Source organism: Pongo abelii, chromosome 3, assembly GCF_028885655.2.
Source record: "Pongo abelii isolate AG06213 chromosome 3, NHGRI_mPonAbe1-v2.0_pri, whole genome shotgun sequence".
In the NCBI taxonomy this organism is placed as follows: domain Eukaryota; kingdom Metazoa; phylum Chordata; class Mammalia; order Primates; family Hominidae; genus Pongo; species Pongo abelii.
In genome coordinates, this window is record NC_071988.2 from 191,622,732 (window position 1) to 191,645,297 (window position 22,566).

The window sequence follows — 22,566 nt, forward strand, 5'->3', positions numbered from 1 at the left end:
GCGTCGCTGGGTTAGGGTCTCCCTGACTGAGCTGGTCTTGGCACTAAAAGGCTACAGTAACCAAAACAGCATGGTAATGGTACCAAAACAGATACACAGACCAATAGAACAGAACAGAGGCTTCAGAAATAATGCCACACATCTACAACCATCTGATCTTTGACAAACCTGACAAAAACAAGAAATGGGGAAAGGATTCCCTATTTAATAAATGGTGCTGAGAAAACTGGCTAGCCATATGTAGAAAGCTAAAACTGGATCCCTTCCTTACACCTTATACAAAAATTAATTCAAGATGGATTAAAGACTTAAACGTTAGACTGAAAACCATAGAAACCCTAGAAGAAAACCCTAGGCAATACCATTCAGGACATAGGCATGGTCAAGGACTTCATGACTAAAACACCAAAAGCAATGGCAACAAAAGCCATAATAGACAAATGGGATCTAATTAAACTAAAGAGCTTCTGCATGGCAAAAGAAACTACCATCAGAGTCAACAGGCAACCTACAGAATGGGAGAAAACTTCTGCAATCTACCCATCTGACAAAGGGCTAATATCCAGAATCTACAAAGAACTTAAGCAAATTTACAAGAAAAAAACAACCCCATCAAAAGGTGGGGCAAAGGATATGAACAGACACTTCTCAAAAGAAGACATTTATGTGGTCAACAAACATATGAAAAAATGCTCATCATCACTGGTCATTAGAGAAATGCAAATCAAAGCCACAATGAGATACCATTTCACACCAGTTAGAATGGCAATCATTAAAAAGTGAGGAAACAACAGGTGCTGGAGAGGATGTGGAGAAATAGGAATGCTTTTACACTGTTGGTGGGAGTGTAAATTGGTTCAACCATTGTGGAAGACAGTGTGGCAATTCCTCAAAGATCTACAACTAGAATTACCATTTGACCCAGAAATCCCATTACTGGGTATACACCCAAAGGATTATAAATCATGCTACTTTAAATACACATGCACATGTATGTTTATGGTGGCACTATTCACAATAGCAAAGACTTGGAACCAACCCAAATGCCATCAGTGATAGACTGGATTAAGAAAATGTGGCACATATACACCATGGAATACTATGCAGCCATAAGAAAGCATGAGTTCATGTCCTTTGCAGGGACATGGATAAAGCTGGAAACCATCATTCTCAGCAAACTATCACAAGGACAGAAAACCAAACACCACATGTTCTCACTCATAGGTGGGAATTGAACAATGAGATCACTTTGACACAGGGCAGGGAACATCACACACTGGGGCATGTTGGGGGATTGGGGCCTGGTGGAGGGATAGCATTACAAGAAATACCTAATGTAAATAATGAGTTGATGGGTGCAGCAAACCAACATGGCACATGTATACCTATGTATCAAACCTGCATGTTGTGCACATGTACCCTAGAACTTGAAGCATAATCAAAAAACAAAAGAAGACTCAATGAACAGCTGCCTACAAGAAACAGACTTCACCTATAAAGACACACACAGGCCAAAAATAAAGGGATGAATAAAGATATTCTATGCCAACAGAAACCAAAAAAGAGCAGAAATAGCTATGCTTACATGAGACAAAATAGATTTCAAGACAAGAACTATAAAAAGATACAAATAAGGTCATTATATAATTATAAAATGGTCAATTCAGCAAGAGGATGTAACAGTTATAAATATATATGCATCCACTACTGGAATACCCATATATGTACAGGAAATATTATTAGAGTCAAAGTGAGAGATAGCCCCCAATACAATAATACCTGGAGACTTTAACACTATACTCTCAGCATTGAACAGATCATCCAGGCAGAAAATCGACGTAGAAACATCAGACTTAGCTGACTCTAGTAGCATTGCCTAGGGGGTCATCACAGCTCTGCAAGGAGCAGCAAAAGAAAAATAAAAAAAAAGAAAAGAAACATCAGACTTCATCTGTATTGTAGACCAAATGGACCTAATCGATATCTACAGAACATTTCATCTAACAGCTGCAGAATACGGCTTCTTCTCCTCAGTACATGAATCATTCTCAAGGATAGAACATATGTTAGATCACAAAACAAGTCTTAAAACATTCAAAAAACCTGAAATTATACCAAGTTTCTTCTCTGACCACAATGGAAGAAAACTAGACATCAATAACAAGAGGAATTTTTGGAAACTATACAAACACATGGAAATTAAACAATACGCTTCTGAATAAACAGTGGGTCAATGAAGAAATTAAGAAGGAAACTGAAAAAAATTTTGAAACAAATGATAATGGAAACACAATATACCAATACCTCTGGGATACAGCAAAAGCAGTACTAAGACAGAAGTTTATAGCTATCGGTCCCTACATCAAAAAAGAGGAAAACCTTCAAGTAAACAATCTAATGATCCATCTTAAAGAACTAAAAAAGCAAGAGCAAAGTAAGCCCAAAAGTAGTAGAAGAAAAGAAATAATAAAGATGAGTGCAGAAATAAATAAAATAGAAACAAAGAATACAAAAGATCAATGAAATCAAAAGTTGGCTTTTTGAAAAGATGAACAAAATCAACAAACCTTTATCCAGACTAAGAAAAAGAGAGAAGACCCAAGCAAACAAAATCAGAGATGAAAAAAGAGGAATTATAATACAACTGATACTGCAGAAACTAAAAGGATCTTTAGAAGCTACTATGAGCAGCTGTATTTCAATAGATTGGAAAACTTAGAAGAAATGGATAAATTTCTAGACATATATAACTGTTTGGAGGTTCCTCCAGAAACTAAAAATATAGCTACCATGTGATCCAGCAATCCCACTGCTGGGTATATATCCAAAAGAAAGGAAATCAGTATATCAAACAGATATCTGCAGTCCTATGTTTACTGCAGCACTATTCACAACAGTGAAGATTTAGAAGCAACCTAAATGTCCATCAACAGTTGAATGGATAAAGAAAATGTGGGACATATACACAATGGCATACTATATTCAGCCACAAAAAAAGAATGAGATCCTGTCAGTATCATGTATGGAACTGGAGGTCATCATATTAAGTGATATAAGACAGGCACAGAAAGACAAATCTCACATGTTCTCACTTATTTGTGGGAGTTAACAATTAAAACAACTGCACTCATGGTGATAAAGAGAGCAGAACGGTAGTTACTAGAGGCTGGGAAGGGTGTTGGTGGTGGGTGGTGGGGGATGGTTAATGAGTACAAAAATACAGTTAGACAGAATGTATATGATCCAGTATTTGATAGCACAACTAGGTGACTAAAGTCAAGAATAATATATTGTATATTTAAAAATAACTAAAATAGTAGAATTGGACTGTTTGTAATACAAAGAAAGGATAAATGCTTTATGTGACCCATTTACCCTCATGTGATTACTATGCATTGCGTATCTGTATCAAAATACCTCATGTACCCAATAAATATATACACCTACTATGTACCCACAATAGTTAATAAAACATTAAGAAAAAAGAGCAATTGACTGAGAGGAAAGGCAAAGACGACCCAAAACATACAAAGTGGAAATTCCCGAAGACTGAAGAAAAAAAACAGAATACTAGATGCCCAGTATGGTGGCACATGCCTATAATCCCAGCCCTTTGGAGGCTGAGGCAGGAGGATCACTTGAGGCCATGAGTTCAAGACCAGCCTGGGAAACATAGCAAGACTCCATTGCTGTTAGAAAAAAGAAAGAAAGGGAGAAAAGGAGAAAAGGAGAAAGGGAGAAAGAGAGAAAGTGTGGGGCAGGGGGAGAGAAGGAAGGAAGGAAGGAAGGAGAGAAAGAAGGGGGGAGGGGAGAAGGAGGGGAGAGGGAGGGGAGAAGAGGAGAAAGGAAAGGAGGGGAGGGGAGGGAAGAAGGCAGGCAATAATTCAAGAGTACTGTCCTAAAATCGAGAGGATAAAAAAAGACTCCTAAAACTGACAGGGGAAAAAAAGATCGGAAGCTACATATTAAAAAGATACACTATGATGAAGACTACAAAACTGATGAAAAAATTAAAGAACAATAAAGATATATCTCCAACTTATGGACAGGAAGCTTCAATATCATTAAGATGTCAGTTTTTTTCCAACTTGATTGATCTTTGGATTTAACACAATCCCAGCCAACCCAGCAAGCTCTTTTGTGGATACAGACATAATAACTCTAAAGTTTATATGGATGTACAAAAGACCCAGAATAGCCAATACATAATTAAAGGAGAACAAAGTTGGGGACTGACATTATGTGACTTCAAGAAATACTATAAAGCTACAGTAATCAGGATATTGGGGTACTAGCAAAAGAACAGGAAAAAAGTTGAATGGAATGGATAGAGAGTTCAGAAATGGCCCCATACAAATATAGTCAACTGATCTTTGGCAAAGGAGCAAAGATAATTCATCGAAGAAGGAATAGTTTTTACAATAAGTGGTGCTAAAAAAACACTGTACATCTACTTGTGAAAAAATGTATCTAGACACAGACCTTATAACTCTTCAAAAATATTTACTCCAAATAAATCACACAACTAAATATAAAATGCAAAAATAGGCCGGGTGCAGTGGCTCACACCAGTAATCCCAGCACTTTGGGAGGTTGAAGCGGATGGTTCACTTGACCTCAGAAGTTTGAGACCAGCCTAAGCAACATGGAGAAACTCCATCTCTACAAAAAATACAAAAATTAGCCAGGCACAATGATGCACACTGGTGGTCCCAGCACTTGGGGGTTTGAGGTGGGAGGATCACGTGGGCAAACCCTGTCTCTACTAAAAATACAAAAATTAGCCAGGCATGGTGGTGCATACCTGTAGTCCTAGCTATTCAGGAGGTTAAGGTGGAAGGATCACCTGGGCCCAGGAAGGTTGAGGCTGCAGTGAGCCATGTTGCAACAATACTCCAGCCTGGGCAACAGAGTGAGACCCCATCTCAAAAAAAAAAAAAAAAAAAAAACAATGTCAAGAGAACATGAAGATAAGCCACAGACTAGGAGAAAATACAGGTTGACTATCTCTAATCCAAAATGCTCCAAAATATGAACCTTTTGGAACATTGTTATAATGCCCAAAGGAATGTTCATTGGAGCATTTCAGATTTTGGATTTATGGATTAGAGATACTCAACTGGTATAATGCAAATAGTCCAAAATCTCAAAAAAACCCAATCCAAAACACTTCTGATCCCAAGCATTTCTGATAAGAGATACTCAATCTGTATTTGCAAAAGACATATTTGATAAAGGACCATTAACCAAAATATACAAAGAATTCTTAAACTCAACAATAAGAAAATAAAGTACCCAATTTAAAAATGGGTGAAAGATCTCAACGGGCAACTCACTAAGGTATACAGGTGGCAAAGCAGCGTATAGTAAGAATCATATGAAAAGAGGTTCAACATCATATGTCATGAGGAGATTGCAAATAAAAACAACAAGATACCACTACACAGCAATTAAAATAACCAAAATCCAAAACACTGACAACACCAAATGCTGAAGAGGACATGGAGTAACAGGAACTCTCATTCATTCACTGCAAAATGGTACAGACACTTTGGGAGACTGGTGGTTTCTTACAAAACTAAACATACTCTTACTAGACAATCCAGCAACTGTATTCCTCTGTATTCACCCAAATGAATTGAAAACTTATGTCCACACAAAAACCTGCTCATAGATGTTTATATCATCTTTATTCATAATTGTTATCACTTGGAAGCAATCACGATGTCTTTCAGTACATCTTGAAAGTGAATAAATAAACTTGGCACAGCCATACAATGTAATATTCTGCGCTAAAAAGTAATGAGCTATTAAGACACAAAAAGACTACAGAGGAACCTTAAGTGTATATTACTAAGTGAAACCATCCAATCTGAAAAGAGTACATACTGTATGAGTCCAATTAGATGACATTCTGGAAAAGACAAAACTATGGAGATAGTAAAATAATCAGTGGTTGCCAAGGTTTGGAAGAAAGGGAGGAATAACATAAGCAGAGCACAGGGGATTCTTGGGGCAGCAAATTCTTGTGTAATAATAGTGGTTACATAGCATTATACATTTGTCAAAACCCAGGGAAATTAAAGCACCAAGAGTAAATTTAAATGTAAACTATACACTTTGGTGATAATGATGTGTCAACACTGGTCTATTGATTAAAAGAAACGTACCTCTCTGGTGTGGGCTATTGATGGTGGAGGAGGCTGTGTGTGTCTGGGGGAAGGGCATATACAGGAACTCTGTACTTTTCACTCAATTTTGCTATGTGTATTAGTCCGTTTTCATGCTGCTGATAAAGATATGCCTGAGGCTGGGAAATTCATAAAAGAAAGAGGTACAACTGAACTCACAGTTCCACATGGCTGGGGAGGCATCACAATCATGGCAGAAGGGAAGGAGGAGCAAGTCACATCTTACATGGATGGTGGCAGGTTAAAAAAAAAAAAGAGAGAGCTTGTGCAGAGAAACTCTCATTTTTTAAAAACCATCAGATCTCATGAGATCCATTCACTATTATGAGAATAGCATGGGAAAGATCTGCCCCCATAATTCAGGCATCTCCCACCAGGTTCCTCTCATAACACGTGGGAATCATGGGAGCTATAAGATGAGATTTGGGTGGGGACACAGAGCCAAACCATATCACTATGTATCCAAAACTTCTATAAGAAAAGGTATATTAAACAAACAAACAAAAAACACTATGTACTGTAGTAGAAAAATAAACTCAATGTCAAAATATATTTTAAGAAAATGATTGGACTTTAAGTAAAAAGAAAGATATACTCTGAGCATCCAAGCAAAAAGACCAAATCACTTATAAGGTAAAGAAAATAAAACTGCCATCAGACTTTCTGCAGCAATGTTTTATGCCAGAATATAATTAAACTATATATTAAAGACAGTCAAGGAAAAAAAAGTAAGCCAAGGATTTTACATGCAGCCAAATCGACCCTCACAAATAAAGTCATAAGACAAACTGTTATGAAAATGGAAAATCTATGAGTGTAGTGTTCACACAAGTCCTTCCTAAGGAATCTATTTCAAAAAGAGTTTCAAGCACTCAGAATGACGAAAGAGACACTGACATAAGAATTGGAAGACTAAAATGAAGAACACCAAGGATCTTTTATGTTTCTCATTTAATACACAAAACAAGCCTTGATAGTAGTTTTCCATTCTACACATGGAGGAAATGAATGCCAAAGTCAGAGGAACTTATCCATTGTTGCTGAGCAAGTAATAAAGCCAGGATTGGAACCAAAGCCCATTCTCTTTCTACTACATGAAGCTACCTCCACATACACATGAGCTAAACCTTTGTCTTTGCATATACTAGAATAGCATATTGCCTGGAATTTCATTCTCCTCCTTATCTACCTAATGAGTTATTTGAAAAAAAATCTTTGATAAACCCAAAAGTCGCTTATTCTCTGTGGCTTTCCCTTACCCAAAAGGGCCTATATATTGTCATTAATAAAACTGTATGGTACTGATAAAGAAAAGCCACCTCATCTGTGGTCCCAAAATTGCTTATTGTCTTGTGGCTCTCCCTTACCCAAAAGGGCCATATGTGTTATCATTAATAAAGTCATACAGTACTGATAAAGTAAAGCTACCTCAGCTGTGGCCCCAGAGCATTTCACAAAAAACATCTGTAACACAGATTGTGCCACATGTGATTTCGATGATGGTAAAAACTGTCACTTCTTTGGCTTAAAATCCCAATACAGAGCATATTCTTCCCAGTAAATGTATTTGGGAGAAAAAGAAGAGGGCATATAACAGGTCTGGGATGTCTTTCTTGACTATACAAGATAAAGTTAATTACTTAAATATCTCTGCATTAATTCTGAACTTTGTGGGTACTTTTTATTCTTGTCCTTTTCACGCAATGTTATTATTTGTTTTCATTTTTGTCTGTCCGCTGAGAGCAAGAATGATCTTTTTTTCCTTTATAGCTTACCATCTAACATATAATAGTGAACACAACTAAGAAGTGTTCAATAAATAGTTGGTGACTGAATGAAGAGAAATCATAAGTTATTTCTCAGTTCCAATTCTGTGCAAATGGATTATGATGAATATGAAGAATGAAAGCACAATTTTTATGCAATTTAAGTATTACTGTACACCAAATTGCATATATTTAAGCAATAAAACTTGACATCAAGGAATCAGAATCTAATATTTTAAAAGTAATAGTGTTAATGAGCATCAGCATATTATAGAGCTTTTAGACTACAAAAAAATCTGAATTTTTTTTCTCATTTTTTTCCAGAGAGTTTTGCACTGCAGAGTAAAATTATTATTATTATTTAAAAAAATGTTAGAGCCTGAAGGCATTTTCGTCTTGAATAAAGCCTGGAACATTTTGAAAAAGTTACTAGTATTTTTAATTAGTATTTGGCATACAACTGCAAAATTTCCTTATACAAGAATGTGAACAAATCAATTACAAACATATACACTTTTTGCCTTTTTTGCAGATGATTGTATTTCTCAATTCAAATTGTTTTCTCCCTTTAATATTAAAGAAAATAACAGAATTCTTAGCAGCCTACTTTTGCCACTTCAGTAACATGTGTATAGGTTCATTTCACTGGCTAATTCTCAGCATCTGGCTAATTCCATTATTGAACAATATCAGCAGTGTCATCTCCTAGGTTATTTTTCCACCAGCTCTGGATATGAGTGTCACTCGAAGCTTTTTAAGGGGAGACAGAGAAAAAGAGTGAGAGAGATAGAGAAGGAAAGAGAACACAAAAGTGCAACACACATTCCTGCCTAGACACAACTTCTAAAAACAGGAAAAGTACACTCCACTTCCTCATCATTTAAACCAGCTGTTTAATCTGAAAATACCTGTTTCATACATAGACACTCTTCTTGATGCATAGCTGTAATACCAAAGGCCACAAAACTTATGGATCAGGAATATTTCCTCCTGCATCATGACAACTTTCCTTCCCCAGTCCTAGAATTAATAATGTCTGTCACACCTACTGAAATACCTTTTAGTCAATCTCATTCTTGAATCCATATCAAAATAGACACAACTCATCTCAATGCATTTCTTCTATATCTGTTTTCACGTAAAATATCATTCTGACTTTTCCAACTCCACCCATACACACTTCATTTTCCTTTTAGATCCTATCCAGGTCTATCAGGTCAAAACTCAAGACTACCATTTGGACAATCCCCCTAGAAAACACAATCATTCTCAATCTAATTAAAAAATTATTATAACAGAAAGATAATTAAAAATAATTCACTTAAAATGGAAACATCTTAAAATACATAATTAGATTTTTAATAACATTACTTCTAGTATAGAAAAACTACTAGTTTCTCCTTACCACTTCTAATAGTTGTATTTTCTAATAGTTCTGTCTGAAGTTGTAGTTCAGCTTCTCCAAGTATCTTTAGAACAGAATCTGTCGGACTTTTCCCCCAGGCTCTTCTTGGAGATCCATTAGGATCTAATTTAATAACTTCTCCCACTGTATGTCCTATAAGAAAAATATACAAAGAAACAATTTTCAATAACAGTATAATAATACTGCATGGTAAGGCAGATTTTGGGTCTTTTATCCAATTGAGTGGTTCATGAGAAAAAAAGGTTATATCACAAAGACTTTCAGGGAAAGAATGATGAATAATGGTGAGAACAGAAGCAAATGAAACTAGCAATAAAAATATATCTATAATTGCCTTTTAGAATATGAATTAAATTCTAGTTTTGGGGAATATAAAAATAGGAAAAAACCATAAATTAATACAGGCTGAGTATCTCTTATCTGAAATGCTTGGGGCCAGAAGTGTTTTGGATTTTGAATTTTTTACATACTTTGAAATATGTGCATATACATAACGAGAATCTTGTTGATGGGACCAAAGTCTAAACATGAAATTCATTTGTTTGTTTTTTAAGAGATAGAGTCTCACTATGTTGCCCAGGCTAGTCTTGGACTCCTGGGCTCAAGTGATCCTCCCACCTTGGCTTCCCAAAGTGCTGGGATTATAGGTGTGAACCACCACAAAGGGCCTCAATATTGTTTTACATCCATCTTATACACATAGACTTGAGGTAATTTTATATAACATTTTAAACAATTTTGTGAATAAAACAAAGTTTGTATACACAGAACTATCAGAAAGCAATAGTGTCACTGTCTTGGCCACCCATGTGGGCCCTCTATGGTTGTTTGGCATCACCATCATTCCTGACTGTGAGTTTATATGCTGCTAATAAGCAATCATTTTCTTTCACTTGTTCACACAAAAATACTTCATAGTTAAAAAAAGAGAGACATACCATTACAGTGAAAAAATGTGTTTAAGATAACTAAGCAGCACAGTATTATCACCAGAATACCTGAGAGCTGTTGAGCAACTGCAGGCTTTCAGTCTCCACCCACGAAACTGGATTTTGATTAAAAGGTTACTCTATGCTGTCTTTCATTTTATGGGCAAAAAGAAATATCAGAAGCAGCTGAGGGATCAGAAAGGGATCTGAAGGGATGAGAAGGTATTCTATCAGATAGCTTTTTAAAATGGCTGGAGGGTCTTTTTGTCCTTGGGGATGCTGAATAAACCACGTGTTGTGTACCTTCACTTTGACTTTGACACATCACATGGGGTCAGATGTGGGGGTGTCACACTGGTACTCAAAAGTTTCAGATTTTGGGGTATTTTGGATTTCAGATTTTGGATTAGAAATGCTCAACCTGTATTATGTTTCTATAAAATCTTTATGTGAAAAAATAGAAAAAACTAAGATAAGTAAATAACAATTGGGGGGGAATATAAAAATAGAAGAAACAGAAATTAGTATTTCATTTCTATATATTAAACAGAAAAAATAGAAAACAAATCTTAAAATAAACACACATATGGATTAAAAAGCAGAGAAAAGTATTTCTAAGAAAATTTGTCCTGCTTTATTTATCAGAAGTAGGCAAATAACTGCTACTTCCTTATTGACAATAATAATTTGAGGTAAACCACTCTAATAACATTTATCAAAGCAATATGTAAAAATTATATACTGAAGTTTGAGTCTTTAGAATATTTGGTAATAATATATGAAGACACAGGCACCTAGTAGTAACATACAGGATATAATATTATGTATTATGAGGCATAAGGTATATAGACATTCAATGGTAACCTAATACATATTGATACAGTTAATGTACCAGTTCCACGAAAGTACATGCAAATTAGCAGATAATAATTAGTTTCATACAGCCAAAATGATTACCAAGAGGAATTTCTTAAAGGATGGTTAAATAGAGTAGATAACCCAGAAATAGACCCATAACTTACAGTCATTCGATGTTTGACAAATGTGCCAAAGCAATTCAAAAGGGGAAAAAGTTCTAACAAACAAAACTGGGATAACTAAATATTCATAAGAGAAACCCTCCTGTCCCCGCCAACACTGGAATTTAACCCCTTCAATGCAGGGAGGGAAAACAGAGGTGGAATCAATGGTCTCTCTGAGCTGAGGAGGTGGAAATGGGAGTCTAGGGAGGCCAAAGTGGCTACTGTTTGCAAGATAGGAGTACTGAAGTAATAAGTTTCACAGAGAGAGAACTCAGGAAAATTGTAAAAAGCCCCTTTGAGTCTTTACTTGAGTACTGATCAGCATATCAGTACATAATGTGTAAAGAAATTTTAGAGAAAGTTTAGAGAAAAGACCACTCAAAAGAAGCAGAGGTAACAATACTTCGAGTTCACACAGTGCCAGAAAGAGTTCCTATTCTCATCAGCCAAAAAAGACTGATTTATAATTCACAAGGCACAAGGCAGATTATTCAGAAAGGTTGTTGATCCAGAAAAGGTAAAAGATTAGCCGTACGCTAATGCACAGTAATACTAATAATATCGATTGCTGCTCTGTTCCAACTAACAAAGCTTAAAAGCAAGACTTGAAAGAGCCAAGCTATGCACAGGTAACTAAATTGTGTCCAAGAATAAAGGTCAAGAATATTTATAGAAATACAAAAATACACAGCAGAAATATTAAAATTCACAACATTTGGCCACCCCCAAAAAATTATCAAGCATGCACAGAAACAGAATATTAACTATAAAAAAGGAGGAAAAAAATCAATGAATCCAATCCAACCCTATAATGACAGAGATGATGTAACTAGTAGACAAGGACATTTATAACTGTCATTATAACTGAATTCCATATGTTCAACAAGCTAGAGAGAAGACTGACCATGATAGAGGTAAAGAAAACATTAATAAGATCCATATTGAACTTGTCCTAATAAAGTTCATATAAATGAACCTGTCCATTGAACTCGTCCATTCACACTGAAGACAGAAAAAAAATAGAAGAAATAATGGCCACGAGTTTTTCAAGTTTGACGAAAACTATAAACTCATAAATCCAAGATGCTCAACAAAACCCAAGTAAAAGAAACATGATGAAAGTGACATCAAGGCACATCACAATCAAATTCACTGAAACCAAGGCTACAGGGAAAAATCTGAAAAGGAGTCAGAGAAAAAAGACACAGAGGAATAAAACAAAAAATGAGGGTAACAGAAGACTTCTCATCACAAGTAATGTGCATAAGATGACAGTGGAGCAGCATCATTAAAGTACTAAAAGAAAACAATTTCGATTTAGAATTCTATGTCTCAGAAAAAATATCTTTGCAAAAGGAAGGCTAAATAAAATAAAAATAAAAACTTTTACAGACATTTGTATGTCTTTAAAATAAAAACTTTTACAGACATACAAATGTTGAAAGAATCACCAGCAAGACTGTACTACAAAAAATCTTAAAGGAAGTCCTTCAGGCAGAAGAAAAATGATACAAAATAGATATCTTCTACACAAAAGAAATGAAAACTACATGGGTAGACACAAAATAGTTTTTTCTCTTATTATTTAAATCTTTTTAAAGAATAAAGACTATGCTGTATTATGGGATTTATAGCATAAAAAAAAATAGCAACAATGGTTGGGAGGGAACAAATGTAAGTACAGATGATCCTCAAACAAAGTTTTGAGATGCTGGGGTTCATTTATAAACAAATTTTCTTCCACCTATGCCACCCCTCAGACGCCAAGACCAACCCCCCAACTTCCTCCTCTTCAGCCTACTCAATGTGAAGATGATGCGGATGAAGGCTTTTATGATGATCCATTTCCACTTAATAAATAGTAAATATATTTTCTCATTCTTATCATTCTCTTAGTAACATTTTCTTTTCTCTTGATTCCTATTATAAGAATATAGTATATAATACATATAACATGTAAAATATGTGTTAATTGGCTTTATGTTATTGATAAGGCTTCTGGTCAACAGCAGGCTATTACTAGTTAAATTTTGGGGGAGTTAAGAGTTACACATGGATTTTTGACTACACGGGGGATTCAATACCCCCAACCCCCGTACTATATTCAAGGGTCAACTGTATATTATTGTAATATTCTTATACCATATATGAAGTATAACTCAACTGAAAATAGGCTGTGCTAAGTTAATACACTGTGCTACGATAATACACTATAAACTCTGAAGCAAACACTGAAATAACAATGAGCTATAGCTAATAATTCAACAACAGAGGTAAAATGGAATAATAAAAAATAACTAACCCCAAATAATGCAAAACAGGAGGAAAAAGGAAAGAAAGCATAGATGAGGCAAACAAAAAACAAATAGAAAAATGGTACACAGACAGCCCCTGACTTACGATGGTTCGACTTAAGATTTTTCAACTTTACAATGGGTTTATTAGACTGTAATCCCATTGTAAATTGAGGAGCATCTGGATTTAAATCCAATCACATTAATAATCACATTAAATGTAAATGATCTAAACATACCAGTTAAAGGTTATTTTAAAGGATTAAAAATGAATTTAACAATATGCTGCCCACAAGAAACCCACGTTAAATATAAAGACACATACAGATTAAGAGGAAAAAAAAGGATAAAGATACATCAGGTTAACACTGAGCAAAACAAAGTAGGAGTGACTATATCAATATCAAACAAAGAAAACTTTTAATAAAGCAAAGATGTTTTAAAAAAGAAAAAGCTATTAATAATTACAACACAGTATTGATTCTTCCTAACCATGAGCATGGAATGTTCTTCCATTTGTTTGTATCCTCTTTTATTTCATTGAGCAGTGGTTTGTAGTTCTCCTGGAAGAGGTCCTTCACGTCTCTTGTAAGTTGGATTCCTAAGTATTTTATTCTCTTTGAAGCAATTGTGAATGGGAGTTCACTCATGATTTGGCTGTTTATCTGTTATTGGTGTATAAGAATGCTTGTGACTTTTGTACATTGATTTTGAATCCTGAGACTTTGCTGAAGTTGCTTATCAGCTTAAGGAGATTTTGGGCTGAGACAATGGGGTTTTCTAGATATACAAATGGCCATACTGCCCAAGGTAATTTATAGATTCAATGTCATCCCCATCAAGCTACCAATGACTTTTTTCACAGAATTGGAAAAAACTACTTTAAAGTTCATATGGAACCAAAAAAGAGCCCGCATCGCCAAGTCAATCCTAAGCCAAAAGAACAAAGCTGGAGGCATCACGCTACCTGACTTCAAACCATACTACAAGGCTACAGTAACCAAAACAGCATGGTACTGGTACCAAAACAGAGATATAGATCAATGGAACAGAACAGAGCCCTCAGAAATAACGCCGCATATCTACAACTATCTGATCTTTGACAAACCTGAGAAAAACAAGCAATGGGGAAAGGATTCCCTATTTAATAAATGGTGCTGGGAAAACTGGCTAGCCATATGTAGAAAGCTAAAACTGGATCCCTTCCTTACACCTTATACAAAAATTAATTCAAGATGGATTAAAGACTTAAACGTTAGACCAAAAACCATAAAAACCCTAGAAGAAAACCTAGGCATTACCATTCAGGACATAGGCATGGGCAAGGACTTCATGTCTAAAACACCAAAAGCAATGGCAACAAAAGCCAAAATTGACAAATGGGATCTAATTAAACTAAAGAGCTTCTGCACAGCAAAAGAAACTACCATCAGAGTGAACTGGCAACCTACAAAACGGGAGAAAATTTTCGCAACCTACTCATCTGACAAAGGGCTAATATCCAGAATCTACAATGAACTCAAACAAATTTACAAGAAAAAAACAACCCCATCAAAAAGTGGGCAAAGGATATGAACAGACACTTCTCAAAAGAAGACATTTATGCTGCCAAAAGACACATGAAAAAATGCTCATCATCACTGGCCATCAGAGAAATGCAAATCAAAACCACAATGAGATACCATCTCACACCAGTTAGAATGGCAATCATTAAAAAGTCAGGAAACAACAGGTGCTGGAGAGGATGTGGAGAAATAGGAACACTTTTACACTGTTGGTGGGACTGTAAACTAGTTCAACCATTGTGGAAGTCAGTGTGGCGATTCCTCAGGGATCTAGAACTAGAAATACCATTTGACCCAGACACCCCATTACTGGGTATATACCCAAAGGACTATAAATCATGCTGCTATAAAGACACATGCACATGTATGTTTATTGCGGCACTATTCACAACAGCAAAGACTTGGAACCAACCCAGATGTCCAACAATGATAGACTGGATTAAGAAAATGTGGCACATATACACCATGGAATACTATGCAGCCATAAAAAAGGATGAGTTCATGTCCTTTGTAGGGACATGGATGAAATTGGAAATCATCATTCTCAGTAAACTATTGCAAGGACAAAAAACCAAACACTGCATGTTCTCACTCATAGATGGGAATTGAACAATGAGAACACACGGACACAGGAAGGGGAACATCACACTCTGGGACTGTTGTGGGGTGGGTGGGGGGAGGGATAGCATTAGGAGATATAGCTAATGCTAAATGACGAGTTGATGGGTGCAGCACACGAGTATGGCACATGTATATATATGTAACTAACCTGCACATCGTGCACATGTACCCTAAAACTTAAAGTATAATAATAAAAAAAAAAATTACAACACAGATGAATCTCAAAAATCATTATGCTTTCAGCCAGAGGTGAGAGATTAGGGAAAAAAAAACCATTCTGCTTGAGTGAAAGAAGCCAGACACAAAAGAATACAAACTGTTAGAGTCTGTTTATATGATATTCTAGAACAGGAACATTTAATCTAAGGTAGAAAAAAATTCAGAAAAAGTTGCCTCTGGGAGGATAAGAACAGAGAACGATTAGGCAGGGGCAAACTTTCTGGGGTGATGTTAATGTTCTATATCTTGATGGGGGTTCTTATTTTGTAGCTCCCAGCATTTGTTAAAAACCAGCAAATATACATTTGTAATGTGTGCATTTCATTGCATGTAAATTTAACATAAATGAAAAAACAAACATTGAACTCTAACAAATAATTACATGCTGTGAAATACTTAGGGAAGGTATACCAATGTCTGCAATTTACTCTGAATTGCATGAAACAATGACAAACCAACTGACGGTTTTGGTATCAGGATGATGCTAGTCTCATAAAATTAGTTAGGGAGGAGTCCCTCTTTTTCTGTTGTTTGGAATAGTTTCAGAAGGAATGGTACCAGCTCCTCTGTACCTCTGGTAGAATTTGGCTGTGAATCTGTCTGGTCCTGGGCTTTTTTTGGTTGGTAGGCTATTAATTACTGCCTGAATTTCAGAACTTGTTATTGGTCTATTTTCAGGGATTCAACTTCTTCCTGGTTTAGTCTTGGGAGGGTGTATATGTCCAGGAATGTATCTATTTCTTCTAGATTTACTAGTTTATTTGCATAGAGGTGTTTATAGTATTCTCTGATGGTAGTCTGTATTTCTGTGGGATCAGTGGTGATATCCCCTTTATCATTTTTTATTGTGTCTATTTGATTCTTCTTTTCTTCTTTATTAGTCTGGCTAGCCGTCTATCTATTTTGTTAATCTTTTCAAAAAACCAGCTCCTGGATTCACTGATTTTTTTTGGAGGGCTTTTCATGTCTCTATCTTCTTTCAGTTCTGCTCTGATCTTAGTTATTTCTTGTCTTCTGCTAGCTTTTGAATTTGTTTGCTCTTGCTTCTCTAGTTCTTTTAATTGTGATGTTAGGGTGTCAATTTTAGGTCTTTCCCACTTTCTCCTGTGGGCATTTAGTGCTATAAATTTCCCTCTAAACACTGCTTTAGCTGTGTCCCAGAGATTCTGGTACAGTGTGTCTTTATTCTCATTGGTTTCAAAGAACTTATTTATTTCTGCCTTAATTTCATTATTTACCCAGTAGTCATTCAGGAGCAGGTTGTTCAGTTTCCATGTAGTTGTGCAGTTTTGAGGGAGTTTCTTAATCCTCAGTTCTAATTTGATTGCACTGTGGTCTGAGAGACTGTTATGATTTCCATTCTTTTGCATTTGCTGAGGAGTGTTTTACTTCCAATTATGTGGTCAATTTTAGAATAAGTGCTATGTGGTGCTGAGAAGAATGTATATTCTGTTAATTTGGGGTGGAGAGTTCTGTAGATGTCTATTAGGTCTGCTTGGTGCAGAGCTGAGTTCAAGTCCTGAATATCCTTGTTAATTTTCTGTCTCGTTGATATGTCTAATATTGACAGTGGGGTGTTAAATCTCCCACTATTATTATGTGGGAGTCTAAGTCTCCTTGTAGGTCTCTAAGAACTTGCTTTATGAATCTGGGTGCTCTTGTATTGGATGCATATATATTTAGGATAGTTAGCGCTTCTTGTTGCATTGATCCCTTTACCATTATGTAATGCCATTCTTTGTCTTTTTTGATCTTTGTTGCTTTAAAGTCTGTTTTATCAGAGACTAGGATTGCAACCCCTGCTTTTTTTTTTTTTTTCTTTCCATTTGCTTGGTAAATATTCCTCCATTGCTTTATTTTGAGCCTATGTGTGTCCTTGAATATGAGATGGGTCTCCTTAATACAGCACACCGATGGGTCTTGACTCTTTATCCAATTTGCCAGTCTGTGTCTTTTAAGTGGGGCATTTAGCCCATTTACATTTAAGGTTAATATTGATATGTGTGAATTTGATCCTGTCATATGATGCTAGCTGGTTACTCTGCCCATTAGTTAGATGCAGTTTCTTCATAGTGTCAATGGTCTTTACATTTTGGTATGCTTTTGCAGTGGCTGGTACTGGGTTTTCCTTTCCAAGTTTAGTGCTTCCTTCATAAGCTCTTGTAAGGCAGGCCTGGTGGTGACAAAATCCCTTAGCATTTGCTTGTCTGTAAAGGATTTTTTCGCTTATGAAGCTTAGTTTGGCTGGATATGAAATTTTGGGTGAAATTCTTTTCTTTAAGAATGTTGAATATTGGCCCCCACTCTCTTCTGGCTTGTAGGGTTTTTGCAGAGAGATCTGCTGTTAGTTCAATGGGCTTCCCTTTGTGGGTAACCTGACCTTTCTCTTTGGCTGCCCTTAACATTTTTTCCTTCATTTCAACCTTGGGAATCTGATGATTACGTGTCTTGGGGTTGCTCTTCGCAAGGAGTATCTTTGTGGCATTCTCTGTATTTCCTGAATTTGAATGTTGGTCTGCCTTGCTAGGTTGGGGAAGTTCTCCTGGATAATATCTTGAAGTGTGTTTTCCAACTTGGTTCCATTCTCCCTGTCACTTTCAGGTACACCAATCAAACATAGATTTGGTCTTTTCGCATAGTCCCATATTTCTTTAAGGGTCTGTTGTTTGTTCCTTTTCATTCTTTTTTCTCTAATCTTGTCTTCATTATTTCATTAGGTTGATCTTCAATCCCTGATATCCTTTATTCCACTTGATTGATTTGGCTATTGATACTTGTGTATGCTTCACAAAGTTCTCTTGCTGTGTTTTTCAGCTCCGTCAGGTCATTTATGTTGTTCTCATAACTGGTTATTCTAGTGATAGTTCCTGTAACTTTTTATCAAGGTTCTTAGCTTCCTTGCATTGGGTTAAAACACGCTCCTTTAGCTTGGAGAGTTTGTTATTACCCACCTTCTGAAGCCTACTTCTGTCAATTCATCAAACTCATTCTCCATCCAGTTTTGTTCCCTTACTGGCAAGGAGTTGTGATACTTTGGAGAAGAAGAGGCATTCTGGTTTTCAGAATTTTCAGCCTTTTTGCGTTGGTTTTTCCTCATCTTCGTGGATTTATCTACCTTTGGTCTTTGATGTTGGTGACCTTTGGATGGGGTTTTTGCATAGGCGTCCTTTTTGTTGATGTTGATGCTATTGCTTCCTGGTTGTTAGTTTTCCTTCTAACAGTCAGGCCCCTCTTCTGCAGGTCTGCTGGAGTTTACTGAAGTTCCATTCCAGACCCTGTTTGCCTGGGTATCTCCAGTGGAGGCTCCAGAACAGCAAATATTGCTGCCGGATCCTTCCTCTGGAAGCTTCGTCGCAGAGAGGCACCCGCCAGATGCCAGCTGAAGTTCTCCCGTTTGAGGTGTCTGTCGACCCCTGCTGGGAGGTGTCTCCCAGTCAGGAGGCACGGGGGTCAAGGATCCACTGGAAGAGACAGTCTGTCCCTTAGCAGATCTTGAGCGCTGTGGTGAGAGATCTGTTCCTCTCTTCAGAGCCAGCACGCAGGAAAGTTTAAGTCTGTTGAAGCTGCGCCCACAGCTGCCCCTTCCCCCAGGTGCTCTGTCCCAGGGACATGGGAGTTTTTTCTATAAGCTCCTGACTGGGGCTGCTACCTTTCTTTCAGAGATGCCCTGCCCACAGAGGAGGAATCTAGAGATGCCTCTCTAGATTCTGGCTACAGCGGCTTTGCCATGCTGTATTGGGATCTGCACCCAGTTCAAACTTCCTGTCGGCTTTGTTTACAAAGCCTCAGTAATGGCAGATGCCCCTCCGCACACCAAGCTTGAGCATCCCAGGTCGACTTCAGACTGCTGTGCAGGCAGTGAGAGTTTCAAGCCAGTGGATCTTAGTTTGTTGGGCTCCGTGGGGGTGGGATCCGCTGAGCAATACCACTCGGGTCCCTGGCTTCAGCTCCCTTTCCAGAGGAGTGAACAGTTCTGTCTTGCTGGCGTTCCAGGTGCCACTGAAGCCCAAAAAAAAAAAAAAAAACTCCTGCAGCCAGCTCGGTGTCTGCCCAAACGGCCGTCCAGTTTTATGCTTGATACCCAGGGCCCTGGTTGTATAGGCACCCAGGGGAATCTTCTGGTCTGTGGGTTGTGAAAACTATCGGAAAAGCATAGTATCTGGGTCAGATAGCACCATCCCTCATGGCACAGTCCCTCACGGCTTGCCTTGACTAGGGGAGGGAGTTCCTCGACCCCTTGCGCTTCCCGGGTGAGGCAACGCCCCACCCTGCTTCTGCTCTCCCTCTGTGGGCTGCACCCACTGTCTAACCAGTCCCAATGAGATGAACTGGGTACCTTAGTTGGAAATGCAGAAATCACCTGCCTTCTGCATTGGTCTCACTGGGAACTGCAGACCAGAGCTGTTCTTATTGGGCCATCCTGACACTTTCCCCCAACTTACTTGTATCTTTCTAACTTTGCCTCCATGCATCCTTTCACAATGGCAATAGTCTATTGCCTCAGAGGTGCTCTCAATCATCTCCAGCCCCACCATCTCAGAGATCTCACAACACCAGTGTCTGTCCTCATTATTTATGTTTTTGTCCTCACATTCATTTATTTAATAACTACTTTTCATGTATAAATTATGTGCTACATGACAGAGCATAAACATGCAGTACAAATAAGACAAGCTTTATCAAAATGTTTATATTCTAAAACAGAACACAGGCAAATTATACCTAAACAAACGAAGAAGATAATTACAGTATGTGATTCGTTCTTTAAAAATAATAAATAAAAGAACGCAGAAATAAAAAATCAAATACTGGCCAGGCACAGTCACTCACACCTGTAATCCCAGCACTTTGGGAGATGGAGGGAGGAGGACTCTATGAGGCCAGGAGTTCAAAAGCAGCCTGGGGGGGGAGGAGCCAAGATGGCCGAATAGGAACAGCTCCGGTCTACAGCTCCCCGCGCGAGCGACGCAGAAGACGGGTGATTTCTGCATTTCCATCTGAGGTACCGTGTTCATCTCACTAGGGAGTGCCAGACAGTGGGCGCAGGTCAGTGGGTGAGCGCACCGTGCGCCAGCCGAAGCAGGGGCGAGGCATTGCCTCACTCGGGAAGCGCAAGGGGTCAGGGAGTTCCCCTTCCAGAGGTGACAGACGGCACCTGGAAAATCGGGCCACTCCCACCCGAATACTGTGCTTTTCCGACGGGCTTAGGAAACGGTGCCCCAGGAGAGTATAGCCCGCACCTGGCTCAGAGGGTCCTACGCCCACGGAGTCTCGCTGATTGCTAGCACAGCAGTCTGAGATCAAGCAGCAAGTCGGCAGCGAGGCTGGGGGAGGGGCGCCCGCCATTGCCCAGGCTCGCTTAGGTAAACAAAGCAGCCTGGAAGCTTGAACTGGGTGGAGCCCACCACAGCTCAAGGAGGCCTGCCTGCCTCTGTAGGCTCCACCTCTGGGGGCAGGGCACAGACAAACAAAAAGACAGCAGTAACCTCTGCAGACTTAAATGTCCCTGTCTGACAGCTGTGAGGAGAGCAGTGGTTCTCCCAGCACGCAGCTGGAGATCTGAGAACGGGCTGACTGCCTCCTCAAGTGGGTCCCTGACCCCTGACCCCCGAGCAGCCTAACTGGGAGGCACCCCCCAGCAGGGGCAGACTGACACCTCACACGGCCGGCCAGGTACTCCAACAGACCTGCAGCTGAGGGTTCTGTCTGTTAGAAGGAAAACTAACAGAAAGGACATCCACACCAAAAACCCATCTGTACATCACCATCATCAAAGACCAAAAGTAGATAAAACCACAAAGATGGGGAAAAAACAGAGCAGAAAAACTGGAAACTCTAAAAACCAGAGTACCTCTCCTCCTCCAAAGGAACGCAGTTCCTCACCAGCAACGGAACAAAGCTGGACGGAGAATGACTTTGACGAGCTGAGAGAAGAAGGCTTCAGACGATCAAATTACTCCGAGCTACGGGAGGATATTCAATCCAAAGGCAAAGAAGTTGAAAACTTTGAAAAAAATTTAGAAGAATGTATAACTAGAATAACCAATACAGAGAAGTGCTTAAAGGAGCTGATGGAGCTGAAAACCAAGGCTCGAGAACTACGTGAAGAATGCAGAAGCCTCAGGAGCCGATGCGATCAAATGGAAGAAAGGGTATCAGCCCTGGAAGATGAAATGAATGAAATGAAGCGAGAAGGGAAGTTTAGAGAAAAAAGAATAAAAAGAAACGAGCAAAGCCTCCAAGAAATGTGGGACTATGTGAAAAGACCAAATCTACGTCTGATTGGTGTACCTGAAAGTGATGGGGAGAATGGAAACAAGTTGGAAAACACTCTGCAGGATATTATCCAGGAGAACTTCCCCAATCTAGCAAGGCAGGCCAACATTCAGATTCAGGAAATACAGAGAACGCCACAAAGATACTCTTCGAGAAGAGCAACTCCAAGACACATAATTGTCAGATTCACCAAAGTTGAAATGAAGGAAAAAATGTTAAGGGCAGCCAGAGAGAAAGGACGGGTTACCATCAAAGGG

At 38.1% G+C, this 22,566-nt stretch overlaps 1 protein-coding gene across 14 annotated transcripts in view; it reads right to left on the reverse strand.

Annotated features, from left to right (window-relative positions):
- Nucleotides 1–22,566, reverse strand: part of NEK1 (NIMA related kinase 1) — a 223,970-nt gene that overhangs the window by 60,375 nt on the left and 141,029 nt on the right. For all 14 annotated transcript variants that reach the window (XM_063723724.1, XM_024245861.3, XM_054554703.2 and 11 more), the window contains one exon: nt 9,363–9,515. In XM_063723724.1, coding sequence (XP_063579794.1) covers nt 9,363–9,515 — 153 coding nt within the window. The remainder of the gene's footprint in view (nt 1–9,362; nt 9,516–22,566) is intronic.